Source organism: Lemur catta, chromosome 19 (genome assembly GCF_020740605.2).
Source record: "Lemur catta isolate mLemCat1 chromosome 19, mLemCat1.pri, whole genome shotgun sequence".
NCBI classification, from domain to species: domain Eukaryota; kingdom Metazoa; phylum Chordata; class Mammalia; order Primates; family Lemuridae; genus Lemur; species Lemur catta.
The window spans coordinates 17,240,844-17,258,613 of NC_059146.1; the positions used below are offsets into that span (position 1 = coordinate 17,240,844).

The following is a 17,770-nucleotide window of genomic DNA, read 5'->3' on the forward strand; positions in this document are numbered from 1 at the left end:
TTCTCCCCCGAGCCCCCACATCTCCTTCCTCAGTAGACTATGAGCTCTCCAAGGCAGGAATTATGTCTTTTTCACATAGTAAGTGTTCCCTAAATAGCTGGTAAATTTAGATGAATTGAAAGTATATTCTCTAATCTCCAGATGTTCGAAGTCTTAAGGAAAATGGAAACATACAATCTATTTAAATACCAGGTAGCAAAAACTGTAAGTGAAGTGTGTACATAGTATATGAGAATTCTGATGAAGGGGCTATATATCTTCTGGCTTTGAGATATTTGCCCTGGAATCTTCATACAGGTTGTGACATTTGAGCTGTCCCCCGAGGACTAAGAGTAAGTTTACCAGGAAAACAGCAAAAAGGTTTTCTAAGTGGTGCAGCACAAGACAGAAACTTAGAGGACAGGGCCATTAGCACCCCAGTGGGTCTGGTGTGGCTTCAGTGGGGGGTTCATGGCAGGGAGTGGCTGGCAGGAGGCTGGAAAAGTATGGTGGACCTGGCAGCCTCCTAGCCTGAAGTTTACGACATGAGCAAGAGGACAACAGGATCAGACTTGTGTTTTACTCTGTTCTCTACACCCTCTCTGCCCTGACTCCTCCCCAGCATAGTATGTTGACCATGCAGGAGAGGGAGTTGACCAGAGGTGGGTATGACATGTGGACAAAGCCCAGAGAGACATAACCAATGTTTATGAGAACCAGCTGGAGTCTTAGGATGGTGTTTTAACCAGTGAGCAATCATCAGCCAAAACGCGTGCTATGTAAATCACACACTGAAGCAGAAGTCAAGAATGTGGTAGAACTAATAAAGCTGGTTTCTTGGGAAAGCCAGTATCATTCACTGAAAGATTCCTGGCCTCCATGAAGCCCTCCCTGATTTCCTCAGCCCAAAGGGATATCTCTCTCTCTCTCTCTTCTGAAATCCTCCAGAGTACTTAATTTCCTACCTGTGACACTTTGAAAATTTGTTCTTGCTTTGCAGTTGTTTGTCCTCATTCCCGGTGCCACCTTTTTTTCTCTTTGCCTCATTTTACAAGCCTATGATTTAACATAACACAGCTTTAAAAGACACCTTGGGAGCAAGATAGGGTAAAAAGCAATGAAGAATAAATATTGTTAGATTTTAAGTTTCAAGAGGGGAGAGGTCATGTCCCACTCACCTTTACAAATCCCACAGCGCCATACAAAACATATTTGTTGAATAAATTGATGTAGTGATAACAATATGGTAAAGCAAAAACATTCATTGGCTTTTAACGTTGACATTTTTCTAATTTTTACCTTGAAAAAATCACTAGTTTACTCGTGCTTTACCAGTTTACTAGAGTATCCACAAAGATGTTTATCGTGTATACTTTTAAATTTTTATCTCTCCAAACTATGCCTCCAGCATCTGTGGTTGTCTTTTTTCTTGATTTGATTTCCGAAGTTTCATCTTTTGTATAGGTCTTTTTGGGGGGAAAAAAAAAACTCTTAGATTTATTTACTATGTTTTTTCCTAGTAGAACAGAGATATATTTATTTCAGCAAAATTATAAAGTAAAAATCAAAGAAACAAAAATATTTGACACTCACTGAGACACAATTTTGTAAAGAAGAAAAGTAACAGTTATCAACATAAGTACAATAAATCATGAAGTTCTGTGGATCTTTTAATGGGGGAAAATAACCAGAAGAAACACAAAAATACTTTTAAAACACAGCATCATTGCCACAACACATGAAAACATTCCCACAAAAATTAACAGTCTCCACTTGAACAATTTCATTTTTCAGCTCTCTTTGAACTTACATTCTGAAATCTTGATGTTCTACTGAAGTTCACAGACTAGGCATTCTCTCATTCCATGAACCTAGGAATCAGTCCCTTCACAAGCAATTAAAAGGAACACTTCCTGTTACAAATACAGTACTTTAAGGCTAATATTTACTCTTAATTGGCAACAAGTTTAGTGCAAATAAACTTATATTTAGCAGCTTAGAAAAGTCCGGGTGGGAAGGCATACTGCTCCTAAGCTTTACTGCTTCCCCAGAGTGAAAGCATTTTTCTCTTTTCATCAGTATGAACATTGGCCATTCAAGCTATTGACAACTACTACTGATAGTTCTGTTTGTTACACAGGGAGTTCCCAGGAAAGATGGTTTCAGTCACTATGCAAATGAGCCACATGGTTTTTATATTTGGAAAGTTCCCTTTGGGTTGATACAAAAAAGCAGGGCCCGAATCCCAGTCATTTCTCTCTGGAGTAAAGGCAAGGTCATACTGGATCTTATCCAGCTGCTTCTCTGATCAATGAAGAGACCCAAAGAGGGCACTAGTCATTTCACTCCTTAGCCACTGTAGGGGGAATTAAAAAAAACTTGGGGACAGGGCTGAGGAATCGCTTAAATCAAATTCTACTCTCCAGTAATAATTTTATTTCAGTGATCTGAATGCCAAAAATAAAATAAAGCTATTTGATTTCAAACCTGGTGCTTCCAACTCTCAGCCAAGATTTATTCTCCAACTGAACAGAAGCCAGAGAGCTACTAGCCAGAGAGGATTTTGTCTGTGCTTCATCAATTCCTCAAATTACCTCTTTGTTAGACCTCCTTTCCCTCTCTAGCCAAGGCCTGGGATTGCTGTGCCCAGATCTGTGGTGGCAAGGGAAGAGGAAGAACACCTTCTGGGTTTTGAGCACCTGGCTCTGCCACCGGTTCAAGGACTTGAGCTTTCAAAAAGGTTGGATGACCCCGGAGGTGCAGGATGTGCTGACATCAGTCCAGGGAGGGTGACGCTAGGGAGGCCACCTCACTTGACCTCTGTCTCTACCAAATCCTCAGCAGTGTTTCTACTCCCCCGAATTCTCTCACTGAGTAGCTCAAGGGTAGCTCAAGGGTGTGGTGGCTACGTGTTGACAGAGGGGCCCACCTCAGTCACTATATTCTTCTCTTGCCCTTGCACTGGGGAATTTCTCATACTGGTTGGCCAATTTCCACTTGTTGTGCTGACTTTTGAGAAGCGCAGCAAAGGAAGACTTTCGGGTTACATTTCTAGATACTTCCCGGCTCTTGGCCTTCCTGGTGGGGGAAGAGCTTTGGACTGAGGGATAGACAGGGAAAATGGGCTTGCCCCGAGGGGCTCCCAGTAGCTGCCGTATTTCCCCAGAGGTATCACTGGTCAGATACTGCCATGGCTTTTTGCCACTGCTGTCCCGGACATTCACCCGAGAAGCCAACCTTTGCACTAGCAATCTGATGACCGCCTGGTGGCCATGAATGGCTGCAAGATGCAGTGGGGTGTACCCACAACTGGACCTCACATTTACATCCAGAGCAATCCCTGCCTTCTGTGCCCCTGAGACCAAGTCCTGAAGGGCCCTGAGGTCACCATGTTTGGCTATCCAGTGCAAGGCAGTGTACCCAGTCAAGAAGTCTTTGTGCAAAGCCAGCTGGGGGTCCTCCCAGAATAAAGTCAACACCTGAATCCAGGAGCCACTGGCAAGCTTCACAATCCACTGGTGCTCCCTGGCATCTAGGGGGACCAGGGACGACTTGTGCTCAGAAGGTCTGTGGGGAACCAAGGCCGCAGGCCCCTCCCCACCGGGGGCCCACCAGCTATGTGGCCAACGCTGCTGGGCCACAACAGCCTTAACCTCTGCAAGTTTTGGTGTCAAAGCTGCATCCAACCTTGGACTGGGCATTGTTCCAGCCTTGGAGGGTTTCCTGGATCGAGGTGGTCGCCGACTCCTTTTCAGCAAGGCTTCATCAAGGTATTCCTCATCAGAGGAGGACAGTTTGGCTCTCCCTGCCAGAGAGCTCCTCCTGAGGGATCGCCTTAACTTAGGAGCCGGCCAAGGCAAAGGCTCCTGGGGGTGGCCTGCAAGGCCATTCGCCCCTGTTGGGACCTGCGGGCAGGTGTGACCATCCGCTCTGTTCCTGAGGCTCTGAAGAGTCCAGCTGGGGCTCCTCTCCTTTGGAGACACAGAAAGGCCCTTAGCTGGATTCCTGAGCTTTCCCCAATCTGGGGGTCCCACGGCAACCTGCAGCCCCTCCTCAGAACCCCCAGGCGACTCTTTGGGCCCGCTGCTGCTCTCCTCACTGCCGTGGCTCTCCTGGTCCACAAAGTCATCCAGATCTTGGAGGGAAAGCTGACAACGAATGCTACGAAAGACAGTCAATGGAGAGTTCCCTGGCCAGGATTCTGAGGACTCATCCGGAGCAGGAAAGAGAGAATGAGAGGAAAGAGGAGGGTCTGGCGGCTCTGAATTTGGCCCTGCGACCCCGAAGCCCGGCTCCGTGGGCAGCACAGACCAGGCCCGGACGGGGTGCTGGTCCCGGGCCTCGGGCGTCTGGGGGTGTCTGGCCACCCACTCTCGAGTGCGCTGCTGCTGCTGCTGCAGGGTGGAACAGTGCAGGGATCCGGGGGTCCACAGCTCCGGGCGGGCTCCGTGGGGCGCTAGGCGGGGCAGCGGAGCAGGCGGGGAAGCAGCCTCGACGGTGGCGGGAGGCGAGCGGGGCGTCGCAGGCGCCCGCGCGGGCTCAGCGGACGCGCCTTCCCGCCGCTGCCCGGCGGCCCCGCGGTCATCCTGGGCAGGCTGACTCCGCGCCGGCTTCTCCCCGGCCGTGGCGGGGTCCGGGAGTGCGCCGAGCTCCCCCGGGAGCCCCTGCAAGCTGTTCTGGAGGCATTCCCAGCAGCATTGGCCCCGCGTCTCCGCCGCCACGCACCTCGCTCCGGCCTGGAGGGCTGTCGCCGCAGCTGCGGGCACCGGCGCGCCCTGGCCGGGGCCGTCCCGCGGCCCGCCGCCCTTCCCGGCCGCCTCCCGGGCGCCGCCGGCCGGGAATCCATTGCAACCTGCGCCCGCGGCTCGGGCTGCGGCACCTGCTGGCGCCTCCTCCCGCTCCTGGCGCGGCCGCCGCCCGGGCTGCTGCTGGGCCGGGCGCGCGCCTCGAGGGGGGCAGGGCGCGGCTCCCCCTGCGGGGCCGGCGGCCGCGGGCGGCTCGCGGGGTCGCTGCAGCCCCTCCTCCCCCAAAAGGTCCCTGTACCTCCTCTTGAGCACCACGTACTTGGTGCCGTCGGGGTCCTGGCGCACTGCGGCGACCGAGTTGACGAAGCCCTTGAAGAGCTCGCGGCGGTGCTGGTGCTGGCTGGGGGGCGCGTCAGGGTCCCGGAGAAAGCTCTTGAAGTGGCTCAGCAGAGCAGCATTGGTCACTCGGCCCCCAGCCTGGCACAGAAAGTCCAGTAGTGCCTCCTGGCTCAGCTCTCGGGCCATCGCTGCGTTGTCGTTCTCTGCCCCGGGGTGTCTGAGTCTCGCCCTCCCGGTGTTCTCCCCGGGCCAGCAGAAACCCCGGCCGGGCGTGTGTCACCTGCGCCCGGGGGAGAGCCACTCGCCTCCATCAGCCGCAGAGGCCGGCGCCGCCCGCTGCCCCTGGGCTCGCCAGGTGGGCCGCGGGTCCCCAGGGGGTGGCCCCGGGCCGAGACCTAGCGCGCAGCCTGGGTGGGAGAGGGCGGCGCCCAGGCCTCCCCTGCGCGACGCCGGCCTCTCGCGGCGAGTCCCCGGAGCGAAAGTTCCCGGGATAGGTCGGAGTCGGTTTCACCTGCGCCCTGGCGACGCCTCCTCCCTGGCTCTGGGGGAAGGGCCTGGCCCGCCTCCCGGTGTCCCTCCACCCTCTGAGGTCGCCCCCACCCCCGCCACCCATCCTAGATGAGTCAGGCGGGAGAGAGCGAACCAGAGCCAGCAGCGAACCGCTCTGCACGACGCGCAGCCGCTCCTGACCCGGGAGCTGGAAGGCAGGTAGGCGACCGGCCGTCCCTTTGAGTCTCCGCCACGTAGGAAACAAAAGCATGGAAGGCCGGTTCCTGTCCCCTCCATTGGCTGCGTAAGTTCAGGCTGAAGTCGATGGGGGCGGGGGTGCAAATGAACAGGCTGAGCTCGCGCCGAAAGGTGCCTCTCGTTACTAACGCTGTGTGGGGGGGGGATAATTTCAGGTTCCCCGAGGCAGTGTAGACTTTGCATCCAAACCAAATCTTTCCTGATATGCAGATACTGTCAGGGCCGCTCCTTCCAGAGCCAGCTCCAAGGGGTCCAAATACACCCAAGTCTGCTGAAAAGAGAAATCACTCTGAGAGTTACTCGGCACCAATGCCTGGTTTTGGCCTTTTTCCTTCATAATTGTCTCACGTTAAGGTGCTGGGGAAAAAAAACAGTCACTGTTTAATAGCTTATTAACCCCCGCAGCGAAAATGAACAGAAATTATGTCTCGCCAGTTAAGGTATTTGATGCCTAGAGCTACTTTGTTTTGTTTACTCTAAAATTTGTGAACAGCAGAGGTTTGTACAGTCTGTTTTGTGTTGGCTTGGTGGTGGAGTCTTTTCTTTCAGAATGTAAGGTTTCCCGCACAGGTTCAAAGTTGAGCATGTTACAGGCTGGCCTGATTTGACCCCACTGCTCTCAGTGGCCGCTTGACTCAGTTTCCATAGAAGGGCTGTGGACGTCCCTCCAATTCGGTGATCATTTGTAGACTAGAGCTGTCTTTAACAGCCCTTTTGCCCCTAGCATTTTCCATCCTCGATTTTATCTTCCCACAAGTTGATCATTGGGTCTTTGCACTGAGATCTGTGTGCCTGTCACTGTTCTTTGTCAGTCTTGTTTACATGCCCTGATACTTTTCTTTTTATCTTTTATCTCTTTACCTATCTTGGCTCCAAGCCTTCTCTCATTCTTTTCTTTTGCTGGCTTTCCCATTTCTTTTAGTTACAAGACATCCTAGTTTACCTTCAGCCTCAACTGACAGCAAACATGTCTATTTCTCAGCATCCTCTTATGCCTGCTCTAACTTTTCATTATTAAGTCTCTGTTATATTTTCTCCTTCTCTGTCATCTGCCTCTGTTTTTTCTTGTATTCCTCTCATTTTTCCACTTTTCCTTCTTTTGCTATATAATTTCTGATTATTCACCAGTCCCTGTTCTTTTTTGCTGAGAGTGTATTGAAAGTGCATATGTTGGCCCTGCAATTGTTAACATGTTTTAGCATGGACCATTCTTAGTGACTGTGCTACAGGACCCATTAGCTGAGCTTTATTTTAAGTCCCCAAGAGTACCCTGGTACTTTTCCATGAATGCATTGGAATCCTTGGCTTTAAATTATCTAGGTCAGAAAGAAGAACTGGAAACATTTTTGTCTATTTTTGGCATTTTCTAGAATCCAAACCCAATACTGTGGTGAGAGGGGGATAACTGTTTCCACTGATGTCTTTACATAACATCAAGCCTTTATTAAAGGTTTTGTATTGAACTTTGACTTTCTTTTGTATTTATTTCCTGGTGTTGAGTCTTGGTGAGATTGAGTGAAGTATGTCTATACCTAAGGCATAAGGGAGTCCAGATGGATAACTCAGGTAGGCATTTTAGAGTGGCAAGTGCAAAAAATCTTTCTCTGGTACTTTTCAAAATATTTGGTTACAAAATAAGGGACTTTTTGCAAAAGGGGACCATGATGTAGACTGAGGTTTCGATTTGAAGGACTTAAGAGGACTAGAGATAAAGGAAGATGGGGGTTGGAGGTGAAGGAGATGTCATGAGGGTGTGGTTGTTGAGATTGGTCTACCTTTAGTTGAAGGTGGAAATCAGTAGGTCTGGAGGGAACGAGAAGAAAAAAATCTGATTGCTTTAAATTTCTGGGTGCTCAGGTGCTTCAGCATCTAGACCTTCTATCCTCCTCATTCTTTCTCTTGTCCCAGAGTCAAGGGATGGTTATTTAGAATGTTCCTTACCTTATCTCAGGGAGCATTTTCCTGCCTCCCTCATATATAGTTCGTTGTTTCCAAAAATACTCGTGAAGTAACTACATTGCTCCAACACTGCTGGAAATGGGTATAAAGAAGAAAGTGTGCTTGAGAACTCACTGTTTATTGGCAACAACAAGAGGAAGGGCATGAACCTGTGTGTTAAGTGATCTAACAGACATGCACCATATACTACAGAAGTTGAGATGCATAAAGGAAGAACTCGGGCTCTGCTGGGGGGATCAGGACAATTTTCCAGTAAGAGGCAACTTTGAGAAGAAAAGGTGAGAAAAACCTTTAAGGCAGAAGAAACATCAGCGCAAAGGCAGAGAGATCTGGCTTAGCATAGATATTTGGGGAACAAGTAAAAAGAGCACATTGCGGAACAATATTGAATTTATCCAGACCAGACACCATTGATTGTGTGACACATTTTGATTTCAGAGATGTTAAAATGTGAAAAAAAATGCCTCTTGTAATATCAGAAATACAGCATGTTTAATAAGATCCTATTTTTAGAAAAAAAGTGTGTGTGTGTGTATATATATATTTAGGGGTAAGATTTAAGGACTAGATAAGGGATGACTTTACCTTTTTTTAAATAGCCTTATAAACGATTTGACTATTTTGCAATGAGAATATATTGCTTTTTAGTTTGAAAAGACACGAAAGAAAAAAAATCACATAAATGAAAACCAACAAAGAGAGAAACCACATCAAATCTTTAGGCTGGAGGAGGGAGGTGAGGCTGCCCGCAGGGAGAACAGTCCAGAAGTTACTGAGATGATCCAGGAAAGGGATGAAAAAGGTCCCAGTTGAGCAGTTGCTGAGAAGAAAGAGACAAACAGATGGATGTGAGAGGTATTTAGTAGGTGAATTAAACAGGATTTGGAGCCAGAGAAGTCTGGGGCAAGGAACCAGCTTGGCTTGCTCATGTACACCGAGCCTGAGTGGCTGGATGGGTGCTTGTTACCATCAACCCAAACAGAAAATATAGACGGAATAGTTTTTGGAAATGGAAAGATGATAAATTCAATTTTGGCCATATTAGGTTTGAGGTGCCTATGGGCCATAAAAATAGAACTATTTAGAAAGCAGTTGGTAATATAGGCTTGAGGCTCCAAGAATGTGTGATAGTAGCACCTATTAATGATCACTGAAACCACAGGCAAGGATGAAATTACTGAGAAAGGGATATATAAGCAGTGGGAAGGGAAGGGGCTAGAGGGTGAATCCACATTTACCAAAGAGAAAGAGGAAAAGAAACCTGTCAAGGAGACTTTCAGAGTGGCTCCAGAAGAGCACCATTGAGTGCACTGTCACGGGAGCACTGCAGCAGGAGAAGAACAGCGTTCTAGAAGATGATGCCAACTTAGATAAGAAGTGAAATTTGACCATAGCCTTTTGGGTCACTGGGGCCAGCTCTGGAGCAGTTTCAGAACAGTGGTGGGGACAGACGCCAGGCCACAGAAGGCTGAGGAGTGAGTGGGGTGGGAGTGGGGTGAGAAAGACTTGACCACAAAAGGAAGGAAAAAGAGAATTCTAGGTGAGGAAAATATCAGATCATGTAATGTAAGATTTTTTTTTTTTTTTTGGTAGTTGTTACAAGAGATATGATCATGTGTATGTGCTGAGGGAAAAGAGCCAGGAAGGGATACGCTGAAGACCTAGAGCAGAGAGTAAATAATTGATGAAACAGGGCTTGGGTAGGGCTGGAGTCCACAGTTCAGGTAGAGGGATTCCCTGGGACTGGACAGGGAAGAGCCACTTTTTCCATTAAGAGCCGAGAGGAGAAAAGTGGCTATTATATTAATTAAGGTTGGCTAAACTGCTATGAAAAATAAACCCTAACTCATAATGACTCAAACACAGGTTTATTTCTCACTTACATCATATTTAGGACTGGTTTTTTTTTTTTTTTTTTTTTGCAGACAGGCAGGCAGCTATTTTCCATGCAGTTATTTAAGGAGCAAGGCTGATGGCAGCTCTGCCATCTTTAACACATGGCTTCCATATCATCAAACAGCTTGACAGGAGGGGAAAGGTCTTGGTGATGGGCGTGCGGGACATTTTTATAGACCCGGCATGGAAGTGGTAGACAACACTAATGCTCGAATTCCATTCCAAAAAATTTACTCACATGACAACATTTCCCTGCAAGGGAGGTTGAGAAATGTGGCATCCTTGCCTGTTTGCTTTCAGTATATACCGTAACTTTATTATCTTTAATGCATGATTTCTTGGTAAGGATTATTTTCACCTTCACCTTCTTGGTGAAGATTAACTTAATTAAAACTAAATAATATAATCTGTCCGTCCACTCAACATGCATACAAATAGCAATAAAGTGAAATACTGGCAAATAATAGATATCCGCACAGAAACCTAAAATTTAAGGATAGCACCACCCCTTATGGGTAATTGTAAATGTGTAGGTGCCTTTGGGTTGGTACGATGATGAGGGGTGGGGGTGCTACTTGGCATGCAGGTAGTACCTGGGGCCTGGAGGTGTGAATGTCCTGCAATATATGAGACAATCCCTTCTTTTTTTTTTTGAGACAAAGTCTTGCTTTGTTGCCCGGGCTAGAGTGAGTGCCATGGCATCAGCCTAGCTCACAGCAACCTCAAACTCCTGGGCTTAAGCAATCCTACTGCCTCAGCCTCCCGAGTAGCTGGGACTACAGGCATGCGCCACCATGCCCAGCTAATTTTTTCTACATATATTTTTAGTTGTCCAGATAATTTCTTTCTATTTTTTTTTTAGTAGAGACGGGGGTCTCGCTTTTGCTCAGGCTGGTCTCGAACTCCTGACCTCAAGTGATCCACCCACCTCGGCCTCCCAGAGTGCTAGGATTACAGGCATGAACCACCACGCCGGGCCCAAGACAGTCCCTGCAATAAGAATTTGTCCTGCCCAAAAGGCCAATAGCGCTCCAGTTGATAAACCCAGCTCTAGAACAATAAACTTCTTAGTTTTTAGTTGGGAACATACCTATCCAAAATAAGGATTTTATTTCCTAGACTCCCTTTGCAGCTAGATACGGCCATGTGATTAAGTTCCAGCCAATGGAACGTGAGTGAAGTGTTATGTGCAACTCTTGACGATGTCCCTGGAGAGAAGAGTTATGCTCTTCCCTTTGCCTTTCTTCTCCCCTGCTAGTTGGAATGCAGATATGGTGGCTGGTGCTGGTATTTGCATTTTAAAACTATACACAACTGCATCTTAAATCAAAGCAATGTTAAACCTGGGATGGATTTAAAAGTTTCTGGGGTCTATTCTCTATTGATGGATAAGGAAATTTTCAATTTTTTTAAGACTTGCCAAAAATAAATGTCCTACATGCATTTTTTTGTGGTATAAACCCCACTACAAGAAGCACTAAAATGGAATTCATTAATAGCACATTGTCTCGATTATGAATGGAAGTCCTACTTTGAGAAATAGTGGAACAACAAGCTGGGAGGAATCTGGGTATATGATGATTACCGTTATACCAACTCTGGACAGCCCATGGTTATGTGTGATAGAAACAAACTTCTATTTGAATGAGTCACTGTTATTTTGGTTTCTGTTACTCTTAGTTGGACTGAATCCTAACAAATATAACTTATAGACTATGTGCCAGGCACCTTCTCAACTGTCTCACTTGTATTCTCATTAACTACTCATACTTTCCCTGCTATGCCTCTATAATCCACAACGCATACAGGTCTGCCTGTCTACAAGCCACATACCTGTGATGCAAATATGTGTCACAACAAATATCATTTATTGAGCCCTTACCGTATGCCAAGGACTATCCTGTGAGAGCACTTTACATACATTAACTTGATGATTTCCCACATCAAACCAAGGAGATAAGTACTCCTAACCCCACCCTTCCATCTTCATTTTGAGATGGAAAAAGTGAGGCTTGGAAAAATTAGATAACTTCCCAGTCCACACAGAGTGTGCACAGCAGACTCCCTGCCTCCAGAGCACCAGCCTATAGCTATCCTGCAGAGACACCAACAAATTAATGAAACCCAGAACAAACTGATAATGATAAAACTAAACAGGAATTTATGATTAATAAGCAAGAAGAATTGTAATCAGAACCTCGATTACCTCAATGTAATAGTGACGATGCATAAGAAACTGGCTTTTGAAATGTGGGGAAAATCCAACGATCTGCATATGTGCATTTGCCAAGCATTTTTCTGGCGACCAGACTTTTTAGTAGCATGCTAAATTAGAATCCTCAGCACTGCTTAGATATGTGCCAATTGTAGTATATAAATATCAAATCTTATAACTCATTTGGCAAGTTACTAATAAGTTGCCCTTAGCCACATGTAAAAACGAAAGTCTATGGAATCACATACCCTTCACATGTAATGAATAAAGATGTATTAATACATTTGTTGAAATTAATTTACATTCTTTCAGGGGGGCCTTGAGAATCATTCTTATAAAATGCTGCATGTGAAGTGAAGGCTCTTGCATTAACACCATAGCCTTCTGTTTCTTTCTATTTATATATGGTATGTATGATATATCTTACATTGGTTTGAGGTTTAGAACACTGAATGTTCTGAGATGATTAAACTAAATGAACACTATTTGTGACTGCATGGCATTAGGGACAAAATGATGACAAAATAAAACTCACAATCTTCTAGGAGAGACACTACCAAGACAAATATAACTCAAGAGGAGCTGGGCCATAATAGAGGCAAGTTCCAAAGGAAGAGGGAGGAGAGAGTGGTTATTGGTGCCTGTAGATGGTGGACAAGGCTTGAGCAATCACTAAGACTCTGCCAAATGGAGAAGAGAGAAACCAGACTGAGAGAAAGAGAATAACAAAAGTTCAAAGCTGTAGAAAAAGTGTAACAGGCTTAAGGAGTGCCAAGTAGCCCAGGGCAATTCATCTACAGACACACTTCAGAGCTGTTGCGGGCTGGGTTGCAGACCACTGCAATAAAGCAAGTATTGCAATAACATGAGCCACCTGAGTTTTCTGGTTTCCCAGTACTGCAGTCCCCAACTCCCAGGCTGTGGATCAGTACCTGTTAGGAACCAGGCTGCACAGCAGCTGAGTGGCAGTTGAGCGAGTGAAGCTTCATCGGTATTTACAGCTGCTCCCCATTGAAAATCACAGTATCTGTAAAGTATAATAAACTGAAGCACAATAAAACTAGGTATGCCTGAGTTTTAAATTATATGCACATACCTCTACACTAATGTTAGGTACATTATAAAAGCAAACATAAATAGAATTTATAAAAAGAAATAAAAAACACAATTGTAAAGATATTGCTAATCATGATGGCTTCTTCCACTATCTTCAGCTCATATACCAAGCCCCAGTACCGTCATGTGCTGCATAATGACATTTTAGTATGTTTTGGTATTGTCTAGTGATATTGCCGCTGTCATAGGTCTTAGTGCAACACATTCCTCACACATTTATGGTGGTGCTGGTGTAAATAAACCTGTCATATAAAAATAAGCCACTCATATAAAAGTATAGCACATACGGTTATGTATAGTACATAATACTTGATATCAATAATATTAATAAATGACTAGTGGTTTATGTATTGACTGTACTATAATTTTTATCATTAATTTAGAGTGTACTCCTTTTACTTATTTAAAAAAAGTTAATTGTAAAGTAGTATTCCAGAAGGAGGCATTGTTATCATAGGAGACGACAGCTCCATGCCTGTTATTGCCCCTGAAGACCTTCCAGTGGCACAAGATGTGGAGGTAGAAGACAGTGATATTGATCCTGACCCTGCATAAGTCTAGGCTAATGTGTGTGTTTTTCTTAGTTTTTAACAAACTAGTTTAAGAAATAAAAAAAAAAACACCTTTTTTTAATTGAGAAAAGCTTATAGAATAAGTACATACAGAAAGTATGTTTGTATAGCTGTCTAATGTATTTGTGTTTTAATCTGTTATTACAAAAGTAAAAAAGTTAAAAAAATTAAAAAGTTTATAAAGTGAAAGAGTTATAGTAAGCTGAAGTTAATTTATTATGGAAGAAGAAAATTTATTTTATAAAGTTAGTGTAGCCTAGGCATACAGTGTTTATAAAGTCTGAAAGAACATACAGTAACATTCCAGGCTTCCATGTTCACTCATCACTCACTGACTCACCTAGAGCAACTTCCGGTCCTGCAAGCCCTACTCATGGGAAGGGCCCTATGCAGGTGCACCATCTTTTATCCTTTATATTGTACCTTTACTGCACCTTTTCTATGTTTAGATATACAGAGACCACTGTGTTACAGGTGCCTACAGCATTCAGTACAGCCACAGGCTGCACAGGTTTTTCGCTCAGGACTAACAGGCTGTACCATGTAGCCTCGGTGTGTAGTGGGCTGCACCATCTAGATTTGTGTAAGTGCATTCTAACGAAGCATTTTTCAGGACGTATCCCTGCTGTTAAGTGACACAATTGTTCTGCTACTATACTGCTAGGGTATCACCCTGAAAACAAGTGATACATGACTGTATATTTGGTCTTTGTCCTTGGTTCCTCCTAAAACCCTTGGAATTTTCTGAGTGATAGGAGTGTCTTTCGTACTCACAATGAGCCCCTTTCAACAATACCTGAATTTATGCTCATGAGGTGACTCAGCTTAAACCTTTAGATAGTTCCAAGGGAGGGGCTGGCCATGCCAGAAAGACCAAACACATGATAAGAGGGTTGGAGGTTTCGGACCCATCCCTCCACCTTGGGAGAGGGGACAGGGACTGGAGATTGAGTTCAATCACAAGGGTTTAATTAATGATTATTAGTTTAATCAATCATGCCTGTGTAATGAAACCTTGATAAAAACTCTAAGGATATTCAGAGAACTTCCTGGTTGTTAAACATACACTATAAGGGTGGGGGACATGGTGCACCCCCAGTCCACAGGCCCGAAGCTGCCACCTCTCCTCCCCCCGGACCTCGCCTTGGCATCTCTTCCATTTGGTGTTTCTAGGTCTTATCCTTTATAATAAAATGGTACTTGTAAGTATAGCACTTTCCTGAGCTCTGTGAGTCATTCCTAGCAAATTGTCAAATCTGAAGGGGAGTTGTGGAAACCTCTGAATTTGTAGCCAAGCCTGTTGGAAAGAAATGTGGGTGACCCCTGGCACTGTGCTGGCATCTGAAGAAGTAAGGGCAGCCTTGTGGGACTGAGCCCATAACCTGCGGGGTCTGCACTAACTCGGGGTAGTTAGTGCCAGAATTGAACGGAATTTTTGGGCACCCAGTTGATGTTGGAGAATTGTTAGAGTGCACGAGGGAAGGTAGCATTTGCTAAGTGGGTCATTATCTCAAAAGTTTGAGAACACTCCAGAAAAGTACTTAGTACAAAAGCACCAGACCTTGAATATAGATAGAAGGTAGCAATTGTGCTACTTCAAGGCACTTCGTCAAGTAAGAGATAAAAGTGTTGACATTTTTAGAGTTGAGTTGTACTAGACCATACAAATATTTGCTAGGCGTACTTTTCAAACAACATTTTCTCTTCTTATTAACCTTATCAGTGATAATGAAGCCTGTTTACCCAAAATTACTTAGAGGTGGATCTGTCTGAAGGCTCTCTTAGCTATATCATCATATATTTCCATCGGAGAAAGTCTCAGAGGATCTTGAAACAAAATAGCTGCTCCTATCCAAGTAAGTGTGAATGGTGGTATGAATGTAACACATTATATTTCTTTCAATAGATATTTTTATTGCATTGATTCTTTTGGAAGAGTTGATTATTTCGATACTTGCACCCTTCTTTATTTTTAGCCTCCTTTTGTGTACACTACATCCCCAGATAGGAAGGAGGATATTCTTAGAAATTCATATACACAGTGGCAGAAATACTCAAGACTTGAAAGGGACAAGAAACAGTCCATTGTAAAAAAATTACATCATTCCAACAAGACGGGAATAAAAGATATTATTAATACTTTCTGATCTTTAGGGCAATGAGTAGAGAAAAGAAGGAGCATGCTTTAAAATTTGGACAGGGACAAAACTTCAAAGCAATTGATGTGGCATAATATAACATAAATATTTTTTAAATGAATATAAATAACAAGAGGTTTTTTTTTTTTTTTTTTAAGCAACTGCAAAAATAATGAAGAAAGAGCTAGTCAGTGTGTGTGGATATAGTCTTCCTTGTGAGGAATAATATCATTAGCGTATTGTGACTGTGTTCTTACCAAATCAGAATCCCCAACATACAGCATTAATTTGCAAGTTAAAATTTTAATAAAAGACTTGTTTCCCCAGATACAAGCAGTGGTTTTAGTGTTATTTCAAATGAGAATATTTACTGTACTTCATTAAATTAGTTCATCAAATCATGATAAAAAGGGTATAATCAATACTTTTCTCATTTTAAAAGACTGCAATTATAGTCTTACGATGAGTCTTTATAGACTGCCTTTTGCATTAGAGAAAACATCTTATGTTACCTTCCTACTATTTTTAAACTACAGGAGTCTGTTCAAAACACCTTCAGGAAATTGTGAACATGAATAAAATTATGCAGACAAGTTTTAGTTTGCTAACTGAATAACACTTTAGTTCATTCAAAGGGGTTCACAGAGATTATTGTAATAAGTAGTTCATTTATTTTAATTGCTAATTTAATTTGGGCTGTAATACTTTTATTTAGGAAATGACTTCATAGGAGAAAGTATTAGGCAGCAAGAAGATAAATAATCAAATATGTAACAATCTTTAAGATTCCATCAGGCGCAGGGCTTCTGACACTATTTAGAAGAAATGAGACTATTCAGTAACTTTAACCTTCAAATGTAATGTAATTACATTGTTATTACATTTGTGATAAATGCATATGTATCTTTTATTTTCTCAGTGGGTTAGATGTATTACATAAAGGGCTATGGATCATAGTGGAAAGAGCATGGTATGGAAATCTAGGTGTTGGGTCTGTCGTGCTCTGAAACCATCAGACTCTGTGAGCTCAGACTTGCAAGTTAGTGTAGCATTTCTGGATTTCAGGTTCTTATCCTAGGGAATAAACTCAAGAATCTCTAGTGCACTTCCTAGCTCCAAATTTCTGTGATTCGTTCCACAGTCTTCAGGGTGGCCTACAGCATTAACATATGTTAGTAGCAGTAGTGGGCACAAGATTGTAGTCACATGAAATGGATCCCCAGTTCTGCCACTGACCACCAATGTAACTCTGTGTAGTGATTTCTCTGAATTCCCATTACTCAGTTTTAAGACAGAGCTAATGATATGACAGCAGACACCCTTGATGCCCTGCTGCATAGCCCCTCTGCCCACCTCTGGGCTTGCTGTGGTCTCTTTTGCTGCCCCAGGGTCTTTTCTGGTGTCACAGGCACTTGTATAGCCCAGAAGTACCAGGGATTTAATGCCCCCAGGTGAAAACCTCCACCAGTGAGAGGCAAAATTCTTCCCGACCCTTGATGGGATAATTCAGAGGCACAGTTCCTCAGTGGGTCCCCACTGGATTGAGCCCCAGTCACCTACAGCAATAATCTGCCTTTAATTCACCCTATATTGGTGAATCAATCTCTCTCCTCCCGTCTCACTCCTCCCACTACCTTGTTGTGCTTCCTGGAATCATCTCCCCAATAAATTACCCTCGTATAATTTCTTGTCTCAGGTTTTGCTTTTGGGAAACCCCATTTCACAGTTGGTGTGATGATTAATTGAGAACATGTGTGTAAAGCACCTACTAGATCCTATAATAGGACCCCAACAGATAGTAATTATTATTATTGTATCTGACAGTTGAAAGAGAATTTCATGGTCTAGGCACTGTTTAGGTTGTGTTTCTATAGTTAATTAATGCTTATATCCTGCTAAAGCATATTTAATTAATTTTATGAGGTATAACAAATGCAAAGAAAATTTTGTAACTGGGGAAACCAAGTATGATTAAAATTTTGGCATAGAAAAGTAGCATTTGCTAAGGAATTTTTTTTACTTTCTCACTTCTTTTTATTATTTCATACTGAAGTCATTATTCTA

General features: G+C 44.2%; 2 protein-coding genes across 5 annotated transcripts in view; one reads left to right on the plus strand and one right to left on the minus strand.

Moving 5' to 3' along the window:
• Positions 1-1,952: 1,952 nt before the first annotated feature.
• SOWAHB (sosondowah ankyrin repeat domain family member B) lies at positions 1,953-5,544 on the minus strand. Its single transcript, XM_045532864.1, has one exon. It carries the CDS (start codon positions 5,247-5,249, stop codon positions 2,910-2,912), a length of 2,340 nt encoding a protein of 779 aa, XP_045388820.1. The 5' UTR covers positions 5,250-5,544; the 3' UTR covers positions 1,953-2,909.
• A 114-nt stretch (positions 5,545-5,658) lies between these two features.
• SEPTIN11 (septin 11) overlaps positions 5,659-17,770 on the plus strand; it is a 105,126-nt gene continuing 93,014 nt past the window's right edge. For all 4 annotated transcript variants that reach the window (XM_045532865.1, XM_045532867.1, XM_045532869.1 and 1 more), the window contains exon 1: positions 5,659-5,771. In XM_045532865.1, the coding sequence (XP_045388821.1) occupies positions 5,682-5,771 (90 nt within the window). In that variant the 5' untranslated portion in view covers positions 5,659-5,681. The remainder of the gene's footprint in view (positions 5,772-17,770) is intronic.

What these genes read in the sequence shown, in the direction of transcription:
- SOWAHB (XM_045532864.1), bottom strand. Translation starts at nt 5,249, where the DNA reads ATGGCCCGAGAGCTGAGCCAGGAGGCACTACTGGACTTTCTGTGCCAG.